This window comes from Mirounga leonina, unplaced genomic scaffold (genome assembly GCF_011800145.1).
Source record: "Mirounga leonina isolate KUSES-001 unplaced genomic scaffold, KU_Mleo_1.0 Mir_173, whole genome shotgun sequence".
Taxonomy (NCBI): Eukaryota; Metazoa; Chordata; class Mammalia; order Carnivora; family Phocidae; genus Mirounga; species Mirounga leonina.
Window position 1 is genome coordinate 17,379,221 of NW_023270447.1, and position 23,879 is coordinate 17,403,099.

General features: G+C 34.1%; 1 protein-coding gene across 3 annotated transcripts in view; it reads left to right on the forward strand.

The window, feature by feature from the left end:
* EVI5 (ecotropic viral integration site 5) overlaps positions 1 to 23,879 on the forward strand; it is a 200,943-nt gene that overhangs the window by 87,109 nt on the left and 89,955 nt on the right. For 2 of the 3 annotated variants that reach the window (XM_035018030.1, XM_035018029.1), the window contains 3 exons: positions 6,324 to 6,377; positions 8,215 to 8,247; positions 8,811 to 8,957. In XM_035018030.1, the coding sequence (XP_034873921.1) occupies positions 6,324 to 6,377; positions 8,215 to 8,247; positions 8,811 to 8,957 (234 nt within the window). The remainder of the gene's footprint in view (positions 1 to 6,323; positions 6,378 to 8,214; positions 8,248 to 8,810; positions 8,958 to 23,879) is intronic. The other variant, XM_035018031.1, reaches the window with a different exon arrangement.

The following is a 23,879-nucleotide window of genomic DNA, read 5'->3' on the forward strand; positions in this document are numbered from 1 at the left end:
GACTGGTTTTTAGCCAGAAGTTCTTTTTTTTTTTAATTTAAAAATTATGAAGTATTCCAGATACGTTGAAAAACAGAATAATATAAAAACACTTGTGTATTCACTGCCTGGCATAAAAAAGGAAAACATGACAAATGTTATCTGAGTCATTCAGGAGTTATATTTAACAGTCAGTGTGAAGTGTTAGTGTTGACACATTTATTTAACACTTAATACGTGAAGGGTCATTTACACACATCATATACTTTTATTCTTCTCATAACCTTATGAGAGGGTTCTTATCCTTGTCCTTTTGAGCTTCAGAAAGCTCAAAAAATATGCTAGTGGTCACATTGCTAGAAAATGGTGGAAGTCAAGGATTTGAAATCTGATTTATGTTTTTCTAAGACCCATATATATTCTTAAGTGTGCTGTTTTCCAAAAGAGACTTAATGCATTGTGATGTAAGAAGGATTCAGATGCCTGTTTTTCTGTGGCATCACAAACTTTCATTAAAAAATTAATGGCTATATAATAATATCTACTGGGGGTTACAATAACATAATTTATTCAAGAAGTCATCCATTTAACAGGTATTTGTAGAACCTACTACATGTCCAAACACTATTCTAGGCACTTGAAATGTGTTTATGAAATAGACCAATTTCTGCCCTCATCGAACTTACATTCTAGTATGGGAGTCAGGCAATAAACAGAAAAGTAAAATACATAATATTTTGATGAGGATAAGTGTTAAATAGAGAAAAGAACACATCAGGGAAGGGAGAGTAAAATGGTAGTGTTTGGATTGAAAATTTAGAGAACTTGACTAGATTACTTTTGAATAAATACCTGAAGGAAGTGAAAGAGCTAGATACATAGATATCTGGAAGGAGAGCAGAATCCAGTCAGGAGTGTGCCCAGGGAGAAATAGTAAGGAAACCATGTGGATGGGACAGTATACATGATGAGGAAAGTGACAGGAGTAGGGTGTTGTTGAACATGTAAAGACTTTGACTTTGAACCTGGAAAGCCATTTGGGTTTTCAGTGGAGGAGAAGGTATGTTGAGTATATTGCAGGGGACAGGAAGACTAATAGAGGCTGATGAAGTACTGCAGGCAACAGATGATGGTGGCTTGGACTGAGGTGGTAAGAAATGATTGGATTCTGAATAGATTTTAAAGAGAAAGCTGACAAGGTGATTGTGGAGGTATGAGAGGGATAGGAATTAAGCATTTGGGCTTTAGTATGGAGAAAAATAGCGTTCTCAGTACCTGAGATGGGGACGTCTGCAGGAGGACCTGGTTTGGGGAGGAATATCAGGAGCCTAGTTGGAGGTATTTTAAGTATCAGATCCCTAGGAGATGTTCACGTAGGGCCTTGAATATTCAGAGTTGAATTTAAGAGAGGGCAGGCTCAAAATATAAATTTTGCAGTTATTGGCAGAATGATGATAGTAAAAGCCTTTAGAGTGGATGAGATTACCTGGGGAATAAGTGTAGATGAGAGAAGAGAGTTCAAGAATTGAACCGGATCATAAGCCAACATTTAGAAGATGAGAACAAAGCAGGAGAACACTAGGGAAGTATAAGTGTCCTAAAGCCAAGAGAAAAGAGAGTTTCAGAAAGAGAAGGATTTTACTGTGTCAGTGCTAAAGAGTGTTCTTGTGAGATGAGGATGGAGAAATAATGAATTTGTCAGCATGGAGATAAGCTGGAAAAGAGCAGAGAAGTAAACTTGAATGAACTAGAAAAAATTGGAGATAGGGAGTATAGATATCTTTCAGGGAATTTGCTATAAAGAAGAGAGAAATGGGACAATAGCTGAGAGGATCATGATGTTGAGGGGATTTTGGTTTTTCTTTACTTTTTATTAAGATGGGAGAAATAACCACGTTTTAATGGTGATAACCAAGTAGGAAAAACTGATGATGTGTGAATGGCAGGGGGTAATTGCTAGGGTCAGCACGGTTTAGGATTTAGCACATGGTGGGAGATTTGATCTCCTGGCATGGATAGTTAATCCATAAGAACAAGAGAGAATCTAAAATATATGGGAAAAAATGTAGGTAAGAGGTAGGATGGTTGTGGGAGCTTGCAAAGTTTTGTTCTTAATGCTTCAGTTCTTTAGTGAAATTGGAAACAAGATTATCATTTGAAGGGTTCCTGGTTTAAAGAAAGAGGAGCAAGTATGAAATAGGAATCTGAGAGGGTGAGAGAAGGAATGGCCTAAGGAAATACATTATTGCTGTTAGAGTGCATTAGTAGTCCAACTGAATTTAGTGATTGTTAATTTAAACAAACTTTATTGATTTATTTTTTTTCAGTCATATTTACCAACATAGGTGCAGACCCAGAGTTGTCAGTGTGTTAACCCAGAGTAGTGGTTTTACCAGGCAAGTATGCTAACTCATAAGGGAGAAAGGGCAGAGGGGAGGATAAAAGCCAGGGAACATTTATAATGATTGGAAATTAAATTTTGTAAAGAGGGACGAGAGCACATCAGAGTGAGGGACAATGAAAAGTTGATAAGATCAATGGATTATCCCAATGAGGAAGATTATTGAGTTTGGGTTATTTCATAAAATGAGTAAGAATAAAATGGCAAGAATAAAGTGAGTTGTTAGAAACTGAAATTCCCCCATTTGGGGATATTTAGGGTTTTTAATCATTTTTCTTCCTTTTTTTTAAAAATTTTTAAAGATTTTATTTATTTGACAGAGAGAGACACAGTGAGAGAGGGGGGACAAGCAGCGGGAGTGGGAGAAGCAGGCTTCCCGTGGAGCAGGGAGCCTGATGTGGGACTCTATCCCAGGACCCTGGGATCATGACCTGAGCCGAAGGCAGACGCTTAACGACTGAGCCATCCAGGCACCCCTAATCATTTTTCATGATTAAAAATAGCACGTATAGTTAGCATGTTTGTATATAAAGTTTTAAAAAAAATTTTTTTTAAAGATTTTATTTATTTATTTGAGAGAGACAATGAGATAGAGAGAGCATGAGAGGGGGGAGGGTCAGAGGGAGAAGCAGACTCCCTGCTGAGCAGGGAGCCCGATGCGGGACTCGATCCCGGGACTACAGGATCATGACCTGAGCTGAAGGCAGTCGCTTAACCACCTGAGCTACCCAGGTGCCCTGTATATAAAGTTTTTAGTACCTTATATTTTCTTAGCCAGTTGTAAAGAGTAGAATTATTGAATTATAGGATATTAGTATTTTTCAGACTTTTGATATGCACTAAGTAAATTTCCTAAAGAGTACTTGCAGGGTATCTTCTTTTTGGCAGCGAGTTTCCATTCCACTAACACCTTGCCTACATTAGATATTTCATTTTTGCTGTCACTCTTCATCTCGTATTCTCTTTTCTAATTTTTTTTTTCTCTTTTCTAATTTGATAGGTCAAAAGTCTCTCCCTCTTTTTTTTTAAGTGTATGTATCTGTCTTTCTCTTTATGGTTTTCACTTTAAAGTTTAGAAAACACTCTTCATTCACTCTGGCAAATGTAATTAAAAAGACAGGTACTCAAAAATAATGAGAATTCAATCAAGTGATAGATTTTAGTCATTAATTTTCCTATATATCAGCAATAAACATTTCAAAAATATCTTAGAAAAAGAAATTCCACTTAAAATAAGAATAACAGCATCTAGGATCACCTAAATGAAAAATAGGATAGAACCTAACAAATTATCACTGAAAAGCTTTGCATAAAGACATTTAAAGGATGAATAAAGGGGAGAGACGAAAAGAACTCTATGTTAAAGTTACTGTTTCCCCCATCAAATACACATTAACAAATCCAGTCATTTAATTCCTTGTGATTTTGCAGAGCATTAAAAAAATCTAAAGAAGGGTTGTAAACAAAAGACAAAAATTATAAAATAGTATTCATGCCTGACTTCAAGAATATTATGAGCAATGCTTATCATTAATCAAGTTTTTGGCATTATGCTGTCTCATTAATTTTTCCCATATCATTGTAGGTTTTATTACTCTAATTTTCTAGATGAGGAAATGAATAATCTAAGATATTGAGTAACATGCACAGGTGTTAATTTTGAAGTGAGAATTTGAACCTAAACCTACCTAACTCCAAAACCCACTCTCTCAACTAATTTAGTATACTAGTACTTAGGGTTTGGGGAGGATAAACAAAACAATATAAGGATGGGGGAAATTAGATCCACCAGACATTAAAGGGGATTACAAAGCTATAATTACCAAAATACTGTGGTGCTAATCCAATAAAAAGACAGAAACACTTGAAATTTAATAGGTAATCCTGAAATAGCCCTTAATAACTGATAAAGTCTATTATATTTATCAATTTATAATGAAATAGATGTCACATAAATGAAGAATTTGTTTATTTAAAAAGTGGTATTCAAACATTTGGGTAGATGTTTGGGGAAGAAATCAATTTCAATTTTTATTTATAGCAAAATTTTAGAAGATTTAAAGGGGATGGAGAGGGAAACCCAGGTAAATGTTTTTAGTTCTGAATTTTATAATATTTTAGCATCATTTCTATTGTAACATTAACTATATTCCCTCAGTTGTCTGGTTGAACTTTCTAATAAGTCTTTTAGGATAAAAAAAAATTTATTTTTTTTTTTGATGAAATATGTTGAGAACATTTTGAGAGTCACATTTGTTTCTTTGGATTTGCAGATTTTAAAAGCATTTAATAATTGCTTATTTGTCTAGACCACTGTGCTACACATAATACGAATGGCCAAGAAATGAGAAACATTTTCTTCCCGAATTCAAGCTTTTTTGTAGTCTGAAGTCACACATAAAGTAATAATCGATTTCAAATCATTTAAATAATTCTAAATAAATAGAACAAGAAAAATCTAATTTGCAAATCTAATAACTCTAAGATTTATTTGTTCCGATTTGTGGTTCACTTAAGATATAATAATTCATAGAATCTTTATTTCCTTGGTCTGAGACTTTATATGTTATATAAACTATATTTTAGTCTTTACTGGAAAAATGATAGATTGAATTAATAGAAATTTCTGAGGAAAACATTTTTAAAAGCAGGAATTTAGAGGATGGTAGGGTTGGAATAAGGCTAGATTAAGTTCTGGGGTAAATTTGTATAAAAGGTAAGGGGAATTTGAAATTCTAATGATGGCAAAATGAAGAAGTAAGTTGAAGGATTCTAAGATGAAGGGATAACTTATATCAGGTTTCATATGAAAATTTGTGGATGGAATATACAGAAAGATGATTTTTTTATGTAGAGTGTTTTAGTTTTAATACTTAACAGTAATTTGATAGGATTTGGGGAGTCAGGTATTGAATGGTTAGGTGAAGATTTTTTTTTTAATCTGGTTTTACTTTTTTGTTTTTATTAAAGATTTATTTTATTAGAGAGAGAGTGTGTATGCGGGAGGTGGGGAGAGGCAGAGGGAGAAGAGAGTCTTAAGCAGACTCTGTGCTGAGTGCGGAATCCAACACAGTGCTTCATCTCAGGACCCTGAGATCAGGCCCTGAGCCAAAACCAAGATTCAGTCTCTTAACCAACTGTGCTACCCAGGCACCCCAAATCTGGTTTTGCTTTTGAACTATAGGAAAATGCTAGTAATCAGAGCTGTTCATTTTTTTTTAAGTTTGGTATTTTTTTTTAAGTTTTTAATCTTTTTTTGAGTAGGCTCCATGCCCAACGTGGAGCTTGAACTGACGACCCTGAGATGGAGTCAGATACTCTACCGACTGAGTCAGCAAGGTGCCTCCATTTTTTTAAGTTCAGAACAACTCATAAATAATTAATTGGATGAAAACAACTCAATCTTTATATTTTCAGAATGTAAGGAATTTTGCAGCTTTGCATATGTAAGGCAGAGATGAAGGCTGGTCTAGTTCTGAACTGACAATTTGGTATTTATCCTATGAGCTGCATTTTTCAGATTTCTTATTTGTTTCTTTGATAAACATTTGAATACTATTTGTGTAGATAGTCTTTGTAGGAGGTAAATGAGTTAGAGTCTTTCCTATCTAATGGGGATGTTAAGACAGATAAGAAAATACTGATTATGAGTCATGGTTGGTACTTTAAAGAAAGGGGTTATTTCTGTATGTACTGTAGCTTATATTTAAAATTCAGTCACAGCTAGAGTGATAAATGTCATTTCCTTTACTCTGTATTTCCTACTCTGAACCTATAAGAGTTTGACAGACAATAATGTAACCATTCCTTAGACCTTTCCTATTTATAAAAGGTGGTACATTTTAAGGACTATGATTTAGGTATCTTTTCCTCAGGAATGCTTGCAAACAAAACCTCTTTTTTTGTTGTTTCTTTTTCTTCTTTTTCTTTTTTTTTTTTGCAGAGGTTACGCACAGAAAATAGACTTTTAAAACAGCGCATTGAAACATTAGAAAAAGTAAGTAAATAACTACTTATGCAAGCTTCCGTTGAATGCATAGTATTTTCTATTTATTTAAAGGTTCAAGAAATCTATCACGTCTCCAAAGTTGTGGTATTAACTGCTTAGCTTGCCTAGCTTACTACTTAACTAAGTAACTTGTCATTAATAAAAATTGATCACTATGAGTCCTTGAAATTTAAGGTTAAAGTTTTAATTAAGGTTTTTACTAGAGTAACATTGATATCATTTGTTTTCTTTACATATAATCTCTAAAAAGTACGTTCTTTAGAGGTAACCTAATTGAGAATTCATTCTGTATAGTATTTTAAAAATGACTTTCAAATGTTGCCCTTTCTAGCCACATATTAAATGTGTCAGTGACTCCTTTAAGGCCTAGGATTCCTTTAAATTTAGTCAGAATGACTGGCTGATTTCTTATATAAAAATTCACCATGGTGTTGATTTTCAACACGGGGGAATTATACTTAAACATTTGGTTCTCAAACTTATTTTGATGCTACTTATTATCTCTTTCTTCCTGTTTCATATAAAATAACTGGGCAAATCTGGAAAGTTTTGCATTATTTTTAATACTGTGCTTTTGATGTAATGTCTTCTGTAGTCTTGTTCGATGCTAAAAGAATATATTGAGTAATAAAAGTATAGTCTAAGAGTTTTGGTTTATTAAAAGAAAAACCTGAATTCACAAAGTCTTTTGGTGTTTGGAAGGGCTTTTTTTTTTTTTTTTTAAACAAAAGATGAGAGTAAGTCGGTTAATAAATGATGTTGCGAAGTATCTTAAAATCTTCCCTGAAAATCTACAGATCAATAATCAAGAAAGAAAACGTGAAGATATGGGTAGTTCGGATATTTGTCTTTTGTTTGAAAGCATCACACCACACACAAGGATAAGATGTTTATTTCATGTCTTTTGGTTGTGTAATAATTTCAGGTACATTAAGTCAAAAACAGTTTTCCTGTATTTCCTACATCTTATTAGAGTTGCTTTGAGGATAATTCTACTTTTTTGGTGACTCTGCAAAAAGGTTGAGCTTAATTTAGTTTTTAAGTTGTTCTAATTGCATATTTTTTTTCCACTAAATACTGTTTATAATATCTGTCTTAGGTGGTCTTTTATCTTTGGAATGAGATATTTTCACAGAGAAAGTATTTTTATTTCACTGAACCATCAGAAAGATAAAGGTGCCGTAGGAAAGTGTTAAGTTTGGATTTTACTTCTAGAAAATTAAGTACCTTTCTCCTGGCTTACATAGCCTAGGTCTGTCCTTTAGCACTTAGAATTCTATAAATACTTATATATCAGTTAAATTCTGTAACCAAAATATTTACTTATTGAGTTATTGCTAGAGTTTATTACGTTGAGCTCATTAATTTCATTTGTCATATTTTCCTTGCTTTGCTTCTTTGGAAGTTGCTGTTGTACAAATTGCTGTCACACTTTATAAGTGGAATTGCTTACTCAAATTCCTTCTCCCTTTCCTATAAGTGGTTTGACAATATGGCTGACTCCAAACATGAAGACTTAAAGAATGCTTTAAAAAGAAGCTATTTGCTTGTCTCAAATGATGAAAAACCTCTTGGAATTTGTGTTTGGTCTTCTAGAAGCATATGATTTTCTGCAGTTTATCCTTATTTTGATATATTTTTCGTAAGGGTTAAGAATAATAACAAACACAGTAAATAGCCATAAAACCAAATCTAAATGTCTATTTTAATTACAATGAAAAGTAGATGGAATTTGGGTATGCTTTGTTTCTTCTTATTCCTAATTTTATGCACTTTTATTTTATTTCTTTCTCTTAAATTTCTATCTGAATTTTTCCTTTTGTAGGAAAGTGCTTCCTTGGCAGATAGATTGATACAGGTATAGTTTTTTTGTTTTTGTTTTTTTAGCATTTTCTCTAACTTACTTCTAAGGAAAGTCGTAAACCTAGAAATTCACATTTTAACGCATGCAATTTTACATGCATTTTCCTAGAAATAATTTTTTGGGCTGATATATATGCGTGTAAACTTAATTTTTGATAACAGTGTGTTATCTTGGTTTATTAAACATCTTTTGCACGTTTTAAAGCTAACCTTAAAGTATTTGTTCCAAAATGTCAATCAATGGATTCTGCGAAATTAACTACTATACATTGAAAATTTTAGTCCTGCATGTACAACTCAGTAATATTGCATGAATTGAATTTTTATTGACTGAACGAAGAACTGTTCTTAAGATTATCAGATAAATTTTTTAATTTAGTTTCCCAAAATTTGCTGGAGCGATAATGAGCTGCTGGTTAATAATTACTTAGGCTGTTCTGTTCTCTGAGGTGATTTTTTTTTTTTTAACATGTCACAGTAAATAACTAAACCTTACAAAGGCAGTCTTTCTTGAATCTATCCTCAATTGCTTTACACACACATAAATTATGTCCTAAGGGACAAGTGACAAGAGCCCAGGAGGCTGAGGAAAACTACCTCATAAAACGGGAGTTGGCCACCATCAAACAGCAGAGTGATGAGGCCAGTGCTAAACTGGAGCAAGCTGAAAATACCATCAGGAAGCTCCAGCACCAACAACAATGGGTAAGGAGTCTGGTAGTGTTTTTTCTCACCTTTCTCATCCCCCTTCCTTTAAACTTTTTTTTTTTTTAAGCACAACTTCTGTGCTTTTGTTTTAAGTAATTTTGTTTTCTACTTTAATTGAATTCTTAATCTGCTTTATGTTCTGTAATACTTAGGGGTCTTACTGTGGTCTAAAGACTCTTCATTCTAACATTCTTTCTCTGTCCACACAGTTTTGTTAGAAATAGGTAATATTTTCTTTTCTTACATTATATTTTAAGTCACAAAAAATAAGTGATGTTTGTCAGACCTGCTTTTTAGGTTTTAGAAATCTGTTTCATATTGGTATTTTGCCATGGGTAATTTTTGAGTCTTAACTCCAGCTAGTTCTTGTTAATTGTGCAGATAAAATATTATATCCAACATAGAGAATATATGTAATTATCTCACTAATGTTTCGATAATGTGGGGATTTATGTCTTGTGAAAAACTACAGCCTTAACTTCCTACATCAAGATGTCAAATTATGGTTTAAGATATATGCTTACATTTTTTTCAAGAAGGGAGAAATTTCAAAACTTTTAAAAAACTATGTTAACTAATTCAAGTTACTAAACAGCTGTTCTCAGATATCTTTTGCAACTTAGACACCATTTTCCATTGGCAAATTCAGACTAGTGTAATCTTAATCAAGGATATGAGGGCTAAAAAGAAAAGCCAACTGTTTATTTTTAAAAAGATACTATTTCTTGTTTCAGTTTTCTGTTCTCAGGAGTTAGATTGTAACGGTAGGCAGAAAAGGTTATGTTAAATCTAGAACTCCATATAGGTCAGGAAGGCAAATAGAATGACTTCAAATTGGACATTACTTTTATTCAGTAAAATTAAGAAATACCATCATAAGCTGGCTACAGATATCAGAAACTGAAAGCAAAAAGAAGAAATTGACAATTGAAAAAACCATAAAATAGATTTATTTTTTTCTATTAAGTAAATGAAGATCATTACGAAAAATGAATAGAAAGGTAGTAAAAGAATACTAAAACGTTGGGAACTCAAATATTTTGTCCTGCCTTTGTATGAAGTGTCAATATCAAAGCATAAAAAATAGACGAAACAGAATTGGGGATTCCTATTGGGGATTAGGTTAAACTGAGTTACCAGTGTAATGTGATTTTGTTATAGGGAAAGACAGTATTATGTTTGCATTTAGCATGAGCTACAGTAATAATCCATTAGAATCATGAATTATTAGTTTTTTTGTGTAGTTTTTCAAATATTGAGACCAATAGGACATAAAAATAAGAATGTTCATTTATAATGAAAAAAGTAAAATGGATGGGAAAATGGGAATGAACTGAAGCTTTTGAAAATAAAATATAACAAAAGAACCTCTGTGCTGTTTCAAGGACAAGATAGACTCACATTGTGGAGCTAAAATATAACAAGTAGAATGCAGATCTCTACTTTGATTTTGCTTACATTTTTTTCTCACTTGGCACACATTCTTCTAAACTGGAATAAAATGTAAAACAAATATATGAAGCAGTGATGTACAAAACAGGTGAAAGTAACAGAGCCTTGGTTAAATTTCCAACTTCAAAATGCCTATCTCTAGATAATAAAATAATTTGCAAAATACAGGAATATTATTGTCTTTAAAGGATTTTAGAAAATAAGAGATCCTAAAGACTTTGAGGTGGGCAAAACATAGCTCTTTAGGTAATAATGGTTGAATATCTGAAAAGAAAACCAGTGAGTTTGATATTTCATTAAAAATTCCTAGAACATCTGGTTTGTGAACAATTAGAAAATAACTTTTACTCTTTAAAAGGGAATTTACTATGTATAAGTCAAAACAAACTGACTTTATTTCTGCAGTAAACAAAAACTGTGCCATAAGTGAAATTTTAAAAGTTATTTGTTAGGCACTCTCATGGTACCTTTCTAGTTAAGGTAGAGAAATATAGATGAAAGTAGTAAACTTAAGTGGTTTTATATATGATTAACTATATCAAGAGTTTATCCATGTTGAAGTAAAGAGATGTCAGAGATGTCTTTGTCCCCTAAACCTGTTTTAATGTTATTAAACTCTTATATACAAGGTATGTTTAAGAATTTTATACATGAAATATTTCAGAAATGTAGCTAATATGTTGCATAATGAATAAAGATTCCAAAATATTTTTAAAGTATATTCAGAATAAGAAACTAAAATAAAAGGTTATTTTACAGAAATAAATCTATAGCCTTGCCCTTAATTTTCAAATTCAGAGAGCTGTCTTAGTGGTGCTTTATGTAACAAAGACCTAGAAATTTTAATTGGCAGGAAATCAGGAATTAGCCAATAATGCAATACAGTTTACCCTCCTCCCCCCACCCCAAGTAATCTTCCTAGAAGTATAATGATCCAATTTAATTCTAAGTAGCTTGCAGAAAATTTGTAGTCTTGTTTCTTGTTTGAAAACCAAAACTCATTTGAATTGTTTACCCACTGTATTATGGCCAGTGTAGGAAAGACTGTGGCAGCTCTGGATATTTTTAGACTGTACTAAAGAAGACTTTATGAGAACATCATAGATATAGTCATTTACAAATATTTGAGAAGTGATCTTATGGAAAAGTGATTAGCCTTTTTTGATATTGCTTCAGAGGGCAGAATGTGTTTAAGGTCCAAGGATACAAAATCTTATTCATTGGAATTTTGACAATTGGACTAGTTGCTTTGCAGAGTAGTGAGCATACGAGTGGTAGGAAGTGAACATCTGTTGCTACATGTTTTGATTTCAGCCTTCCAATATAACCACATGAATTCTTCAGAACTCAGAATAAAGGTTTCAAACCTCTATTCCAGGAGGAGGTATTGAATTACCAATATAATCATCCACCACCATCACCCTCTATTGCCAGTAGTGTCATTTTATATGATATAAAGAGCTTTGGATTTCATTTGTGGGACTGAATTCTAGTCAGACTGTTTTGCTAATTGTGTGACTTTTGATATTCAAGGATTCAGTTTTTTTTCTCTAAAATGATTACATAGGGCTAGACCATCTCAAGTCTCTATTTAAGTGAACTTTATTGAAGTATAATTTACATGCAATAAAATTCATCAAATTTAAGTGTATAGTTTGATGTGTTTTAACAAATGTATCTAGTTGTATAACCATCACCACAATCAAAATACAGAGTATTTCTATCACCCCCAAAATTTTCATCATGTCCCTTTGCAGTTCACCTCTCCACTTCCAGCAACCATTCTGCTTTCTGTCACTGTAGTTTTGCCTTTATTAGAATTTCATATAAATGGAATCATTAAGGTATGAGGCTTTTGTGTCTGGCTTCTTTCAGTTAGCATATTCACTCACTTTTTTTCTTTTTGGCAATTTTATTCTTAATTGTGGTAAAATAGATACAACATAAGTTTACCATTTAAATGCATAGTGCATGACACTAAGTACATTGACAATGCTCTGAACAATAACCACCATTTATTTCTTGAACTTTTTCATCATCCCAAACAAAAGCTTTGTACCTATTAAAAAATAGTTCCCCCTTTCTCCTTCCCCTGATAATCTCTATTCTACTTTCTGTCACTCGTATGAATTTGCCTCTTCTAGGTAACTCATATAAGTGGAATCATACAATATTTGTCCTTTTGTGTCTGGCTTATTTCGCTTAGCGTAATATCTTCAGGCTCATCCCTGTTGTAGCATTTATAATAATTTAGTTAGTTTTGGGCGCCTGGGTGGCTCAGTTGGTTAAGCGACTGCCTTCGGCTCAGGTCATGATCCTGGAGTCCCGGGATCGAGTCCTGCATCGGGCTCCCTGCTCAGCGGGGGTTCTGCTTCTCCCTCTGACCCTCCCCCTTCTCATGCTCTCTCTCTCTATCTCATTCTCTCTCTCAAATAAATAAATAAAAATCTTTAAAAAAAATAATTTAGTTAGTTTTTATGGTAGTTGAACAATACTGTGTTTTATGCTTATACCAATTTTGTTTATCTGTTCATCCATTGATGGTCATTTTGGTTTTCTGCCTTTTGGCTATTATGAATAATGCTGCTGTGATCATTAACATACAAGGATCTGTTTGAATCCCTGTTTTTAATTCTTTGGCATATATACCTAGAAGTGGAGTTGCTTGATCATATGGTAATTCTGTTTAACTTTTTGAGGAATCACTAAACTGTTTTCCACAGTGGCTGCACCATTTTACATTCCCACCAGCAATGTACAAGGGTTCTAATAAATTTCTTTATTCCTCACCAACTCTTGTTATTTTCTGTTTTGGGGGGGTTTTATTTCTTGTTTTGTAGCAATAGCCATTCAGAAATTGGAGATGATATTTCATTGTGGTACCTAGGAATAAATTTAACCAAGAAGGTGAAAGACTTGCACTGAAGACTGTGAATCATTGTTTATTCATCTCTTGATGAAAGAAATTAAAGAAGGCATAAATAAATGGAAAGACAGCCTGTGTTTACGGATTGGAAGACTTAATATTGTTAATATATCAACACTACCCAATATGATCTACAAAATTTTAACTTTTGCAAAAACGGGAAAGCTGATTCTGAAATTTATATGGAATTGCAAGGGGCCCTAAATATTAAAAACAATCTTAGAAGAACAGAGTTGAGGAAATCATGCTTCCCCAATTTGAAAACTTATGACAGTGCTAGAGTAATCAAAACAATATGATACTGTCATGAAGATAGACATACAGATCAATGGAGTAGAAATTTTGAGAGTCCAGAAATAAACCCATATATCTGTGGCCAGTTGATTTTTGATGTGGGTGCCAAGACCATTCGATGAGGAAAGAATAATCTCTTTGACAAATGGTGCTGGGAAAACTGTATATCCTTATGAAAAAGAATGAACTGGGACCCTTACCATATATCATATACAAAAATTAACTCAAAATGGATCTAAATAGACATTTTATAGTTTTAAAATAACTGTTTTATGGTTTTAAAGTCATATAGCATTCTTAGAACACATGGATATATCTTCATGACCTTGGATTTGGCAATGGATTCTTGGATATGGGTTCTTTCACACCAAAAGCATGGGCAACAAAAAGAAACAGGTAAATTGGACTTCATCAAAATTAAAACCTTTTGGGCATCAGAGGGCATTATCTAGAAGATGAAAAGGCAACTTACAAAATGATAGAAAATATTTGCATATTACATATTTGATAGGAGCTTAGCATCCAGAATATATAAAGAGAACTCTTCAAACTCAACAAAAAGACAACACAATTTAAAAATGTGCAAAGGATTGCTGCATTCTTTACAGTAACCAAGACATGGAAACAACCTAAAGTGTCTAATGCTGAATGGATAAAGATGGGGGGGTTACACACACACACACACACACACACACACACACACACTGGAGTACTACTCAGCCACAAAGAATGAAATCTTGCCATTTGCAACAACATGGATGGACCTTGAGAGCATTATACTAACTGAAATAAATCAGAGAAAGACAAATACCATATGATCTCACTTATATGTGAAATCTAAAAAAAAACAACTCCTAGAGAACAGATTGGTGATTGCCAGAGATATGGAGGGGGAGGTGAAATGAGATGAAGAGGAATCAAAAGGTACAAATTCCCAGTTACAGATAAGTCATGGGGATTTAATGTACAGCATGACAACTGTAGTTACTGTATTGCATATTTAAAAGATAAGAGAGTAGATCTTAAAAGTTCTCATCACAAGAAAAATTTTGTAACCTTATGGTGACATGTTAACCAGACTTAATGTGGTGATCATGTCACAATATAAACAAACACTGAATCTTTACATTTTATACCTGAAACTAATATATTGTATGTCAATTGGCCTCAAAAATTTTTTTTTAATGAAGGACTTGAATAGACATTTCTCCAAAGAGGATATACAAATGGACAACAAGTATATGAAAAGACACTCAGCATCATTAGTCATTAGGGAAATGCAGATCACGATGAGGTACCAATTCACACTCACTAGGATAGCTATAATAATAAAAAATAATAACAAGTGTTGGCAAGGAGATAGAGAAATTGGAACCATTGTATACTGCTGGTGGAAATATAAAATGGTCAGCTGCTGTGGAAATTAGTGGCTCCTCAAAAAGTTAAACATAGAATTATCACATGACCTGCAATTCATCTTCCAGGTGTGTACCCAAAAGAATGGAAAACTGGTATTCAAACAAGTATGTGTACACACGTTTGTAGCAACATCATCCACGAAAAAGTGGACATAGCCCAAAAGTCTTATCAGTGGAAGAATGGATAAACAAATTGTGGTATATGCATACAATGACGTATTATTCAGCCGCAAAAAGGATTGAAATACTTACACGTGCTTTACTATGGATGAATCTCCAAAACCTTAAGCTAAGTGAAAGAAGCCAGACACAGAAATCACATATTATAGGCTTCTATTTATATGAAGTATCCAGAATGGTAAATCCATACAGACAGCAGATTGGTGTTTGCCAAAGGTTGAGGTGGGAAAGGGGTGAGAAACTGCTTAACATGGAAGAGGTTTTCCTTGGACTGAGGGAAATGTTTTAGAACTAGGTAGAATTGGTAGTAGCACAACATTTTGAATATCCTAAATGCCACCTAATTGTTCACTTTAAAATGATTATTTGAATTTTGCCTCAATAAATTGTTTAAAGAAAAAGACTACAGAAATGAAGGAATGAAGGTATGTATAAGGCTCAAGGAAATAACACATTTAGTTTGATTGCAGTAGGAGGTGGGAATAAGGGAGAATATATTACATCACAGTGCTGGACCCCATTGGTTAAGGTCAGGGTAGGACCAGAAGCAAGTGAGCTAGCTTTGTATGAAGAGCCTGAGAAGAATGGGAGCTTCCTCAGGGCTGGGGCTGGGCATGTCTTAATTGTGGTCACATTGAGATGAATATTAGAAATTTGGATAGCATAGTAGCTAATGAGGGTGACTCCCTCACAGTGAATTTTCAGGACTAAAGGGTCAAGGTGGTCTGCCTGTAACTGCTGGATACAACATACTAGTTATAATTCAGGAAAAAATGGAAAAAGATGGAAAAAAGATACACTATGCAAACACTAAGCAGAAGGCTGGAGTATCTGTATTAATAACATAAAGTATATTTCAGAACAAAGAATAGTTCCTAGAATAGAGAAAATCGTGATAGTAATAGGGTCAGTTCACAAAGAAGATCTAACTGTCTTATTTAGGATTGTATGTATTTAGGAATATGTCTCTAAATGTGTGTGCTCCTAACAATAGAGGAGTGTGAAGCTGAACTGATAGAACTGGAAGGTGAAATAGACAAATCCACAGTTATGGTTGGAATCTTCAATACATCCCTGTCTCAGTAACGAATGAAACAAGTAGTTGGAAAATCATTATAGATGTAGAAGACCTGTGCAATGTTATCAACCAACTTGACCTGCTTGGCCATTGATGCAACACTTTACCTAGTAACAGCAGAATACATATTCTTTTCAAGTGCACATAGAACACTTACAAAGATCATATTTTGGGCCATAAAATGTTACCAAATTTAAAGTAATCGAAATCATACAAAGTATCTTCTTTGACTCTAACAGCATTCAGTTAGAAATTAATAATAGGTATCTGAAAAAAATCCCCCAAATATTTGGAAATTAATGCATTTTTATCCATGTATCAAAGAGAAAAATCTCAAAGGAAATTAGAATATATTGAATTAAATGAAGACACAACATTATCAAAATTTGTAGGATTCACCTAAAGCAGTATGTAGTGGAAAATTTATAGCACTGAATGCTTATATTAGGAAAAGAAAGAAGTCTAAAACCAATATTCTAAAGTTAAGAAACTAGACATATAAGAGGAAATTCAACCTAAAGCAGGTAGAAGGAATAAGAAATAAAAAGTAGCAATCAGTGAAATTGAAAACAGTACAAAACAAAAATAGAGGGGCACCTGGGTGGGCTCAGTCAGTTAAGGGTCTGCCTTTGGCTCAGGTCATGATACCAGGGTCCTGGGATCAAGCCCAGCTTCGGGCTCCCTGCTCAGGGGGGAGCCTGCTTCTCCCTCTCCCTCTCCCCCTGCTTGTGTTCGCATGATTTCTCTGTCAAATAAATAAAATCTAAAAAACAAAACAAACAGAAATAGAGAAAATCCATGAAACAAATGCTGGTTCTTTGAAATCATTAATAAAGTTGATAAACTTCTGTCTAGACTGACTGAAGAGAGAAGAAACAGTAACCAATGTCAGGGATGACTTTGACTTCTGACAGATGGAGCCAAGTCTCATTTTCTGGAGTTTGTTCTTCATGGTGTTATATTTCCTGTAAATTAGATTCAGTTAAAAATTTTTAACATCTAGATGATGGATAATGTTGTGAATTTTATTTTGCTTTAAATCAGGAAGCACATAACATAAGTTGTTCCCACTATAGTAATACTGAGTTTGATTACCATGCTGAGTTTAGTTACCACAGCCTCTCTGCCTTGTAAAGATAAGGTTTCTTCTATGCAACTATTAAGTAATCTATTGGGAAATACTTTTGTATCAAATAAATATCTTGTCCTCTATTCACCTTTTACCTAATGGTTTTAGCATCCACTGACTGGGTTTCCAAAATGGTGATTTTCATATTTTCTCATTTTTTCTACCCATACTAGCTAATGTTCCTCTCTAAAGAGACCTTTCTCTTTTTTCCTCTTTAATTTCTTATACTCACTCACTGTGGACTCTCATATCACTCCAGATTCATGGACTTATGTTTGTATAATGTTCCATAATTTTTAATGATTTTTAATGCTGTTGTTACAGTGATAGGCCATACTTATTTCACAATAATATATTTAACTTTTGAGCAGCAGTTTTTGAAAGGTAAATTTTTATTTTTAATTACTTTTGATCATTGATGTTCTTTAAGGCATTTCCTTTTTTTTTTTTCTTTGAAGATTATTTTAGAGGGGTGCCCGGGCAGCTCAGTCGGTTAAGCGTCTGCCTTCAGCTCAGGTCATGATCTCGGGGTCCTGGGATCAAGCCCCACATCGGGCTCCCTGCTCAGCACGGAGCCTACTTCTCTCTCTTTTCCCCACTTGTGCTTTCTCTCGCTATCTCTGTCTCTCTCAAATAAATAAAATCTTTTCTTAAAAATTATTTTTGAGAGAGCACACATGCACACAAGTAGGGGGAGGAGCAGAGGGTGAGGGAGAGGAAGGGGAAAGAATCTCAAGCAGACTCTGCACTGAGGGAGAAGCTGACTTGGGGCTTGATCTCACAACCCCAAGATCATGACCTGCACCGAAACCAAGAGTTGGACACTCAATTGACTGAGCCACCCAGGCACCCCTAAAAAGCATTTCTGCAGTCACAAATAATGATTGTGTTTGACAGGTCATTGATTTCGTTTTATGCTGACCTTGATAGCTTGAACCTGATATTGTTGGTTTTCAAAAATGATCTAGTAAATTTATTAGCAAATTTAGTATTTAGTACACTAAATAAAAATTACTACTTAGTATTTAGTAGTATTACAGTAAATATTAAATATTAAACTAGCCATAAGATAAAACCAAGCATTAAGATTAAACTTCCTGTATTTGTTTTACATTTTCCATGAATCCCGCAGAAGTAGAAATGATCCAATGATATTTCATGTAGTTGCATGTTTGACTCTGACCCTTTTTAGTGTGGTGGGACATGAATATATTTTTAGACAATATTTCCTGGTAACTGTCTTTGAGTCTTGCTTGATGTATTTAATAAAAGTTTTTTTGCCGTGTATAACATGAGTGCTTATTCGGGTTATTCTGAATAAGCAGTTTGTCCCGCAGTTTGTTGGCTAGGATTAAGCATAAACAAGAATTTTAAGTTAAAGCTGCTGAGTGCTGAAATGACTGCCTTTTGAAGTTCTCCGGACCTTTGTACTAGGAAGTACTTAAAGGGAGGCTAGAAAAGATTTCTTCTGACATTCCTTCCTTTTCCTATAATTCCAGAAGAAAACATGAAAGAATTATGTGATACTTTTAAGAACCAAGGGTTTGGGGCACCTGGGTGGCTCAGTTAAGCATCTGCCATCGGCTCAGACCATGATCTCTGGGTCCTGGGATCAAGCCCCACGTTGGGCTCCCTGGTTAGCGGGGAGTCTGCTTCTCTCTCTGCCCCTCCCTACTGCTTGCGCTTGCTCACTGGCTCGCTCTCTCTCAAATAAATAAAATCTTAAAAAAAAGAAAAAACACCGAGGATTTGATACGAGGAATAAAAACTAATCTTAAAATGAACATACAAGTAAAGGTTAATAAACCAAAAAAAACCAATTTCTCAGTGGAAGTTGTGAAATCTAGATAATTTATTTTAGAAAAAGTGTTCAGCAGCATTAGGAATTACCCCACACCTGATTTACCTAGTGCATTTGCTTGTCTTTATAAATATGGAAGTTAATGTTTAACATATCCTCCTGCATTCTAAACCTTTAGCTCTACTTAAGTGACATTTCAAGAAAAAGCCATTTAATTTGTAATTATTGGTAAGTTTACATAAGTCTTTCTAAAAATTCAAATTGAGTAATGATTTTACATATTTTGTAAACTCTTTAACAGTGTTCATCAATATGCCTATAAATCTGGACAGAAATTTTCTTCCAAAACTAATTTTGACATTAGTCTAAAATTAAATGTTTTACATTCATATGTAGTCATCTTTTCTTATCAGCTTAAGTATACGAGCGTTCACTTTAATGGAAGTAATTGTTTTCTTAACATTTTCTTCAGCATTAAAAAAAAATCTTGCAGTTTGAGTATATAAATAAGCAGAACCAAACCTCTGCCTTATAGGATATATATATATTTTAAGATGTTGGGAACAAATCATTTTAAAAGGATATACCAATTTAAAAAAAAAATTCACTGTGGTACATCTTTAAATAGTACATCCATATTGCTTGGATTTTTTTTTTTAAAATAGCTATTTGGAGCATGTGGTACGGAGGATTACAGACATATTTTGGGGTCATATGCTGAGGCTGAGAGCAAGATATAACTTTTTAATTGAAGTACAGTTGACATATAATATTAAGTTAGCTTCAGATGTACAATAGTGTTTCGGTGATTCTATACATTACAAAATGCTCATCACAATAAAAGTGTGTTACGATATTATTGACTGTATTCCTTATGCTGTGCTTTTCATCCTGTGACTTGTTTATTTTAAAACTGGGAGTTTTGTACTGCTTAATCCCCTTTACCTATTTCACACATCCCACCTCTCCCCCCAACCTTTGACAACCACTCATATTTATGAGTCTGTTTCTCTCTTTGTTGCTACTGTTGTTGTTGTAAGATACAATTTTTTACTTAATTTTTTTCTGCTATGATTTTATTTTGTGGTACAGAATCCTAGTCTGGACTACTTGCCTTGTGTAATAATAGTTTTTTCAAGTGCTTTAGATGTGACAATAGATATATACCATATTTCCATACTATTAAAAACTTTATTTTTGAAACAAATAGATTTTATAGGTTATTTTTGCAACATTTACTTACCACTACCTATGCTTAATATACAGTATATAATAGAGGGGGTGTTGTTGTTATTTAATCAAAGCATAGTTGACATTAGTTTCAGGTGTACAACATAATGATTCGAAAATTCTATGCACTATGCTCACTACAATAAGTGTAGTTATCATCTGTCACCATACAAAGTTATTATTATTGACTGTATTCCCTGTACTGTACTTTCATATTGTTTTTTCTTTCCTTTTTTTGGTGGGGGAGGGACAGAGGAAAGGGAGAGAGAGAGAATCTTAAGCAGTCTCCACGCCCAGCATGGAGCCTGACGTGGAGCTCAGGCTCATGACCCTGAGATCATGACCTGAGCCAAAATCAAGAGTCGGATGCTTAACTGACTGAGGGGCACCTGGGTGGCTCAGTCGTTAAGCATCTGCCTTCTGCTCAGTTCATGGTCCCAGGGTCCTGGGATTGAACCCCGCATTGGGCTCCCTGCTCGGCAGGAAGCCGGCTTCTCCTTCTCCCACTCCCCCTGCTTGTGTTCCCTCTCTCACTTTATCTCTCTCTGTCAAATAAATAAATAAAATCTTACAAAAAAAAAAAGTCGGATGCTTAACTGACTGAGCCACCCAGGCACCCCATATTGTTGTTTTTTGAACCAAGAGTTGACCAGCTAATTTATTCAGCAAATAATTGTTTGCTCACTTACTATGAAAAGCACAGTTTAGTTCTGACAGTACAGTAGCAAATCAGCCAAACTTTCTGGCATTGCTTGTATATATAGAGACAGATATTTTAAAAATTAATTGCACGGTTAATTATTTAATTAGAGTTGTGATAAATACTACAAAAGAGAATATAGAGTTCCATGAAATGTGTGGGTTCCTGAATAGGACATATAATTATCAGGTTTTGAACTTAGTTGCTTAATTTATAATTAAATTCAGGGAATATCTTTTTTTTTAATGATTTTATTTATTTATTTATTTGACAGAGACACAGCGAGAGAGGGAACACAAGCAGGGGGAGAGGGAGAGGGAGAAGCAGGCTTCCCACCGAGCAGGGAGCCCAATGCGGGGCTCGATCCCAGGACCCTGGGATCATGACCTGAGCGGAAGGCAGATGCTTAACGACTGAGCCACCCAGGCACCCCTAAATTCAGGGACTATCTGATACATCTGTGTAGACAATCCTTTTTTCCAGTTGGATTTTTTTTTCACTTCATAATACAGGAAACCTCTCCAAATCCAAATTTTTGCTTTTCACTGTATCACTCATGTATCTTTCAAATATTGAATGTGAGAATTTATTTTTTTGTTTTACTCAAGACACAAGCAAGAAAGATTACTAAGGGTTTTACCATTATTCATCTTGCCTTTGTAACTTTTGTAACACCAGAAAAGCATATGGGATTGAAAGGCAGAGACTTCACCTACTTAAAACAATTTCTATTACATTGGAATGGGATTGCTGGTAACACAGAAACATTAAGAGATTCATTGACTTGGGGCACCTGGGTGGCTCAGTCGTTAAGCATCTGCCTTCGGCTCAGGTCATGATCTCAGGGTCCTGGGATCGAGCCCTACATCTGGCTCCCTGCTTGGTGGGAAGCCTGCTTCTCCCTCTCCCACTCCCCCTGCTTGTGTTCCCTCTCTCGCTGTGTATCTCTCTGTCAAATAAATAAATAAAATCTTTTTTAAAAAGAGAGAGATTCATTGACTCAAGTGAATTTGATATTAAGTGTAGGGAAGTCATTCATTATTTATAGACTTTTGAATAAATTGTCCCTTGCTGGCTTATTAGCCATCGTAATTGTAGCAGTTTTCATTTGATAAGTCATGTATTTGTCCAGGTTACTAATGTGAATATGAAATAAACTTTTCTAAGAATTTATTATAAGAATGTTATGTGAGATATTTAGATTATTTTTAGATGCTTAGATTTTTAATACTATGCCATTAATTCTTAGAACAGTACATATTAAAACAGTATATTAATCTCTTAAAAAATAATATTTCAATCCTTATGTGGCTTAAAAGTTTAAAAACATGGGCTCTGTAGTCCATACTCCAATTAACAGAGGTGCCAATTGCTGTGTGACTTTGCTAGGTCTTTTTAGTTTCCTTATTAGTACAGAGGAAATTGTGGTGAATGTTGAATGAGAATACAAAGCACTTAGCATGTGCCGGCCACGTAATGAAGACTCAGTAGATATTAGTTGCTATCATCATCGTCATTATCATCATAAACTTAAAAAAAAAATTGTTTTATAGTGAGTGGAACAGGAACATCTTAAAACAGCAGCATCGGGAATGGTAGAGGTTTGGGCGCAGTGAGATACCTGCTATTAAATCTCTGAGCTTCTCCTGGCTTTGATGGTTTTCTTTCTTCCTCTCCAAAGTTTCTCATTCTTTTCCTGACCTCAAGTCAACCTCATAAAAGCCCAGTTTTTGTTTTGGTTTGTATTTAATTTTTTGCTATAATGTTGGTTTCAGGATTTTGATTGTTTTGTTTTTGTTTTTTTGTCTATTTTGTCTGGAAAAACTATAAAAAGAGGTAGACCAGCCATGCTCAGTTCTCCTAAATAGACATGGAACTGGGAATTTTTGCTCCTCAATGTTCACCTGTTTCACACCCCTGCCCCTCCTGGCACTTCGTCCTGGTAAGGAACTGGCAGTGCCCTCCTGTGCTGCAGGTTTTTTTCAGGCTTTGTGGTACCAGTCACTTTTCCTGACATCTCTTTTTCCACTGTGAGTGAGTTAAACAGCTTCATAAAAACAACAAAAAAACACCCTGTTTTATAAATAACACTTTCTTTTTTCCTGTGTAAAATTAAAAAAAAAAAAATGGAAATGGGTAGTGTATAGTCCACAACAGCATTTTTTGACATTGTCACTTTGATGCCAGTTCTTCCACTCACTGGTTGTGTGTACTTAGACAAGTTACTTAACTTCTTTGTGCTATAGTTTGTCCTGTGTATAATAGAGGGTTGTTAAGACTTGAGGGAGTTGGTACTCTAGGGTAATGCCTGGCACATAGTGAATGCTCAATAAATGGTATACCTATTATTAGGATTAGTATTAACATTATTCCATTATTATTTTTCTACCAGCTTGCTTGGCAAATGTCATAGGCTGCTACTAACAAAATCAAAGCTTAGAGCTAAAACTGACATGGCAAAATTTTTAATAGACTAAACGTTGACAGAAGTATCACTTTCCTATTTAGATCTGCAAAAATTTGAACCAAGAAAAAAATTTTGAACCAAGAAAATTGGAAATGGTAGAAATAATGACCAAAAATGGATTCAATTACAGAAGCTCTAATGGGTCATATTTGAAATGGACCAAAACTCAGACAATAATAAAACTTCTAAATTACTAAATTTAATCTTATTTGTAAAATTTATCGTACATTACTCAGGGTTCTCC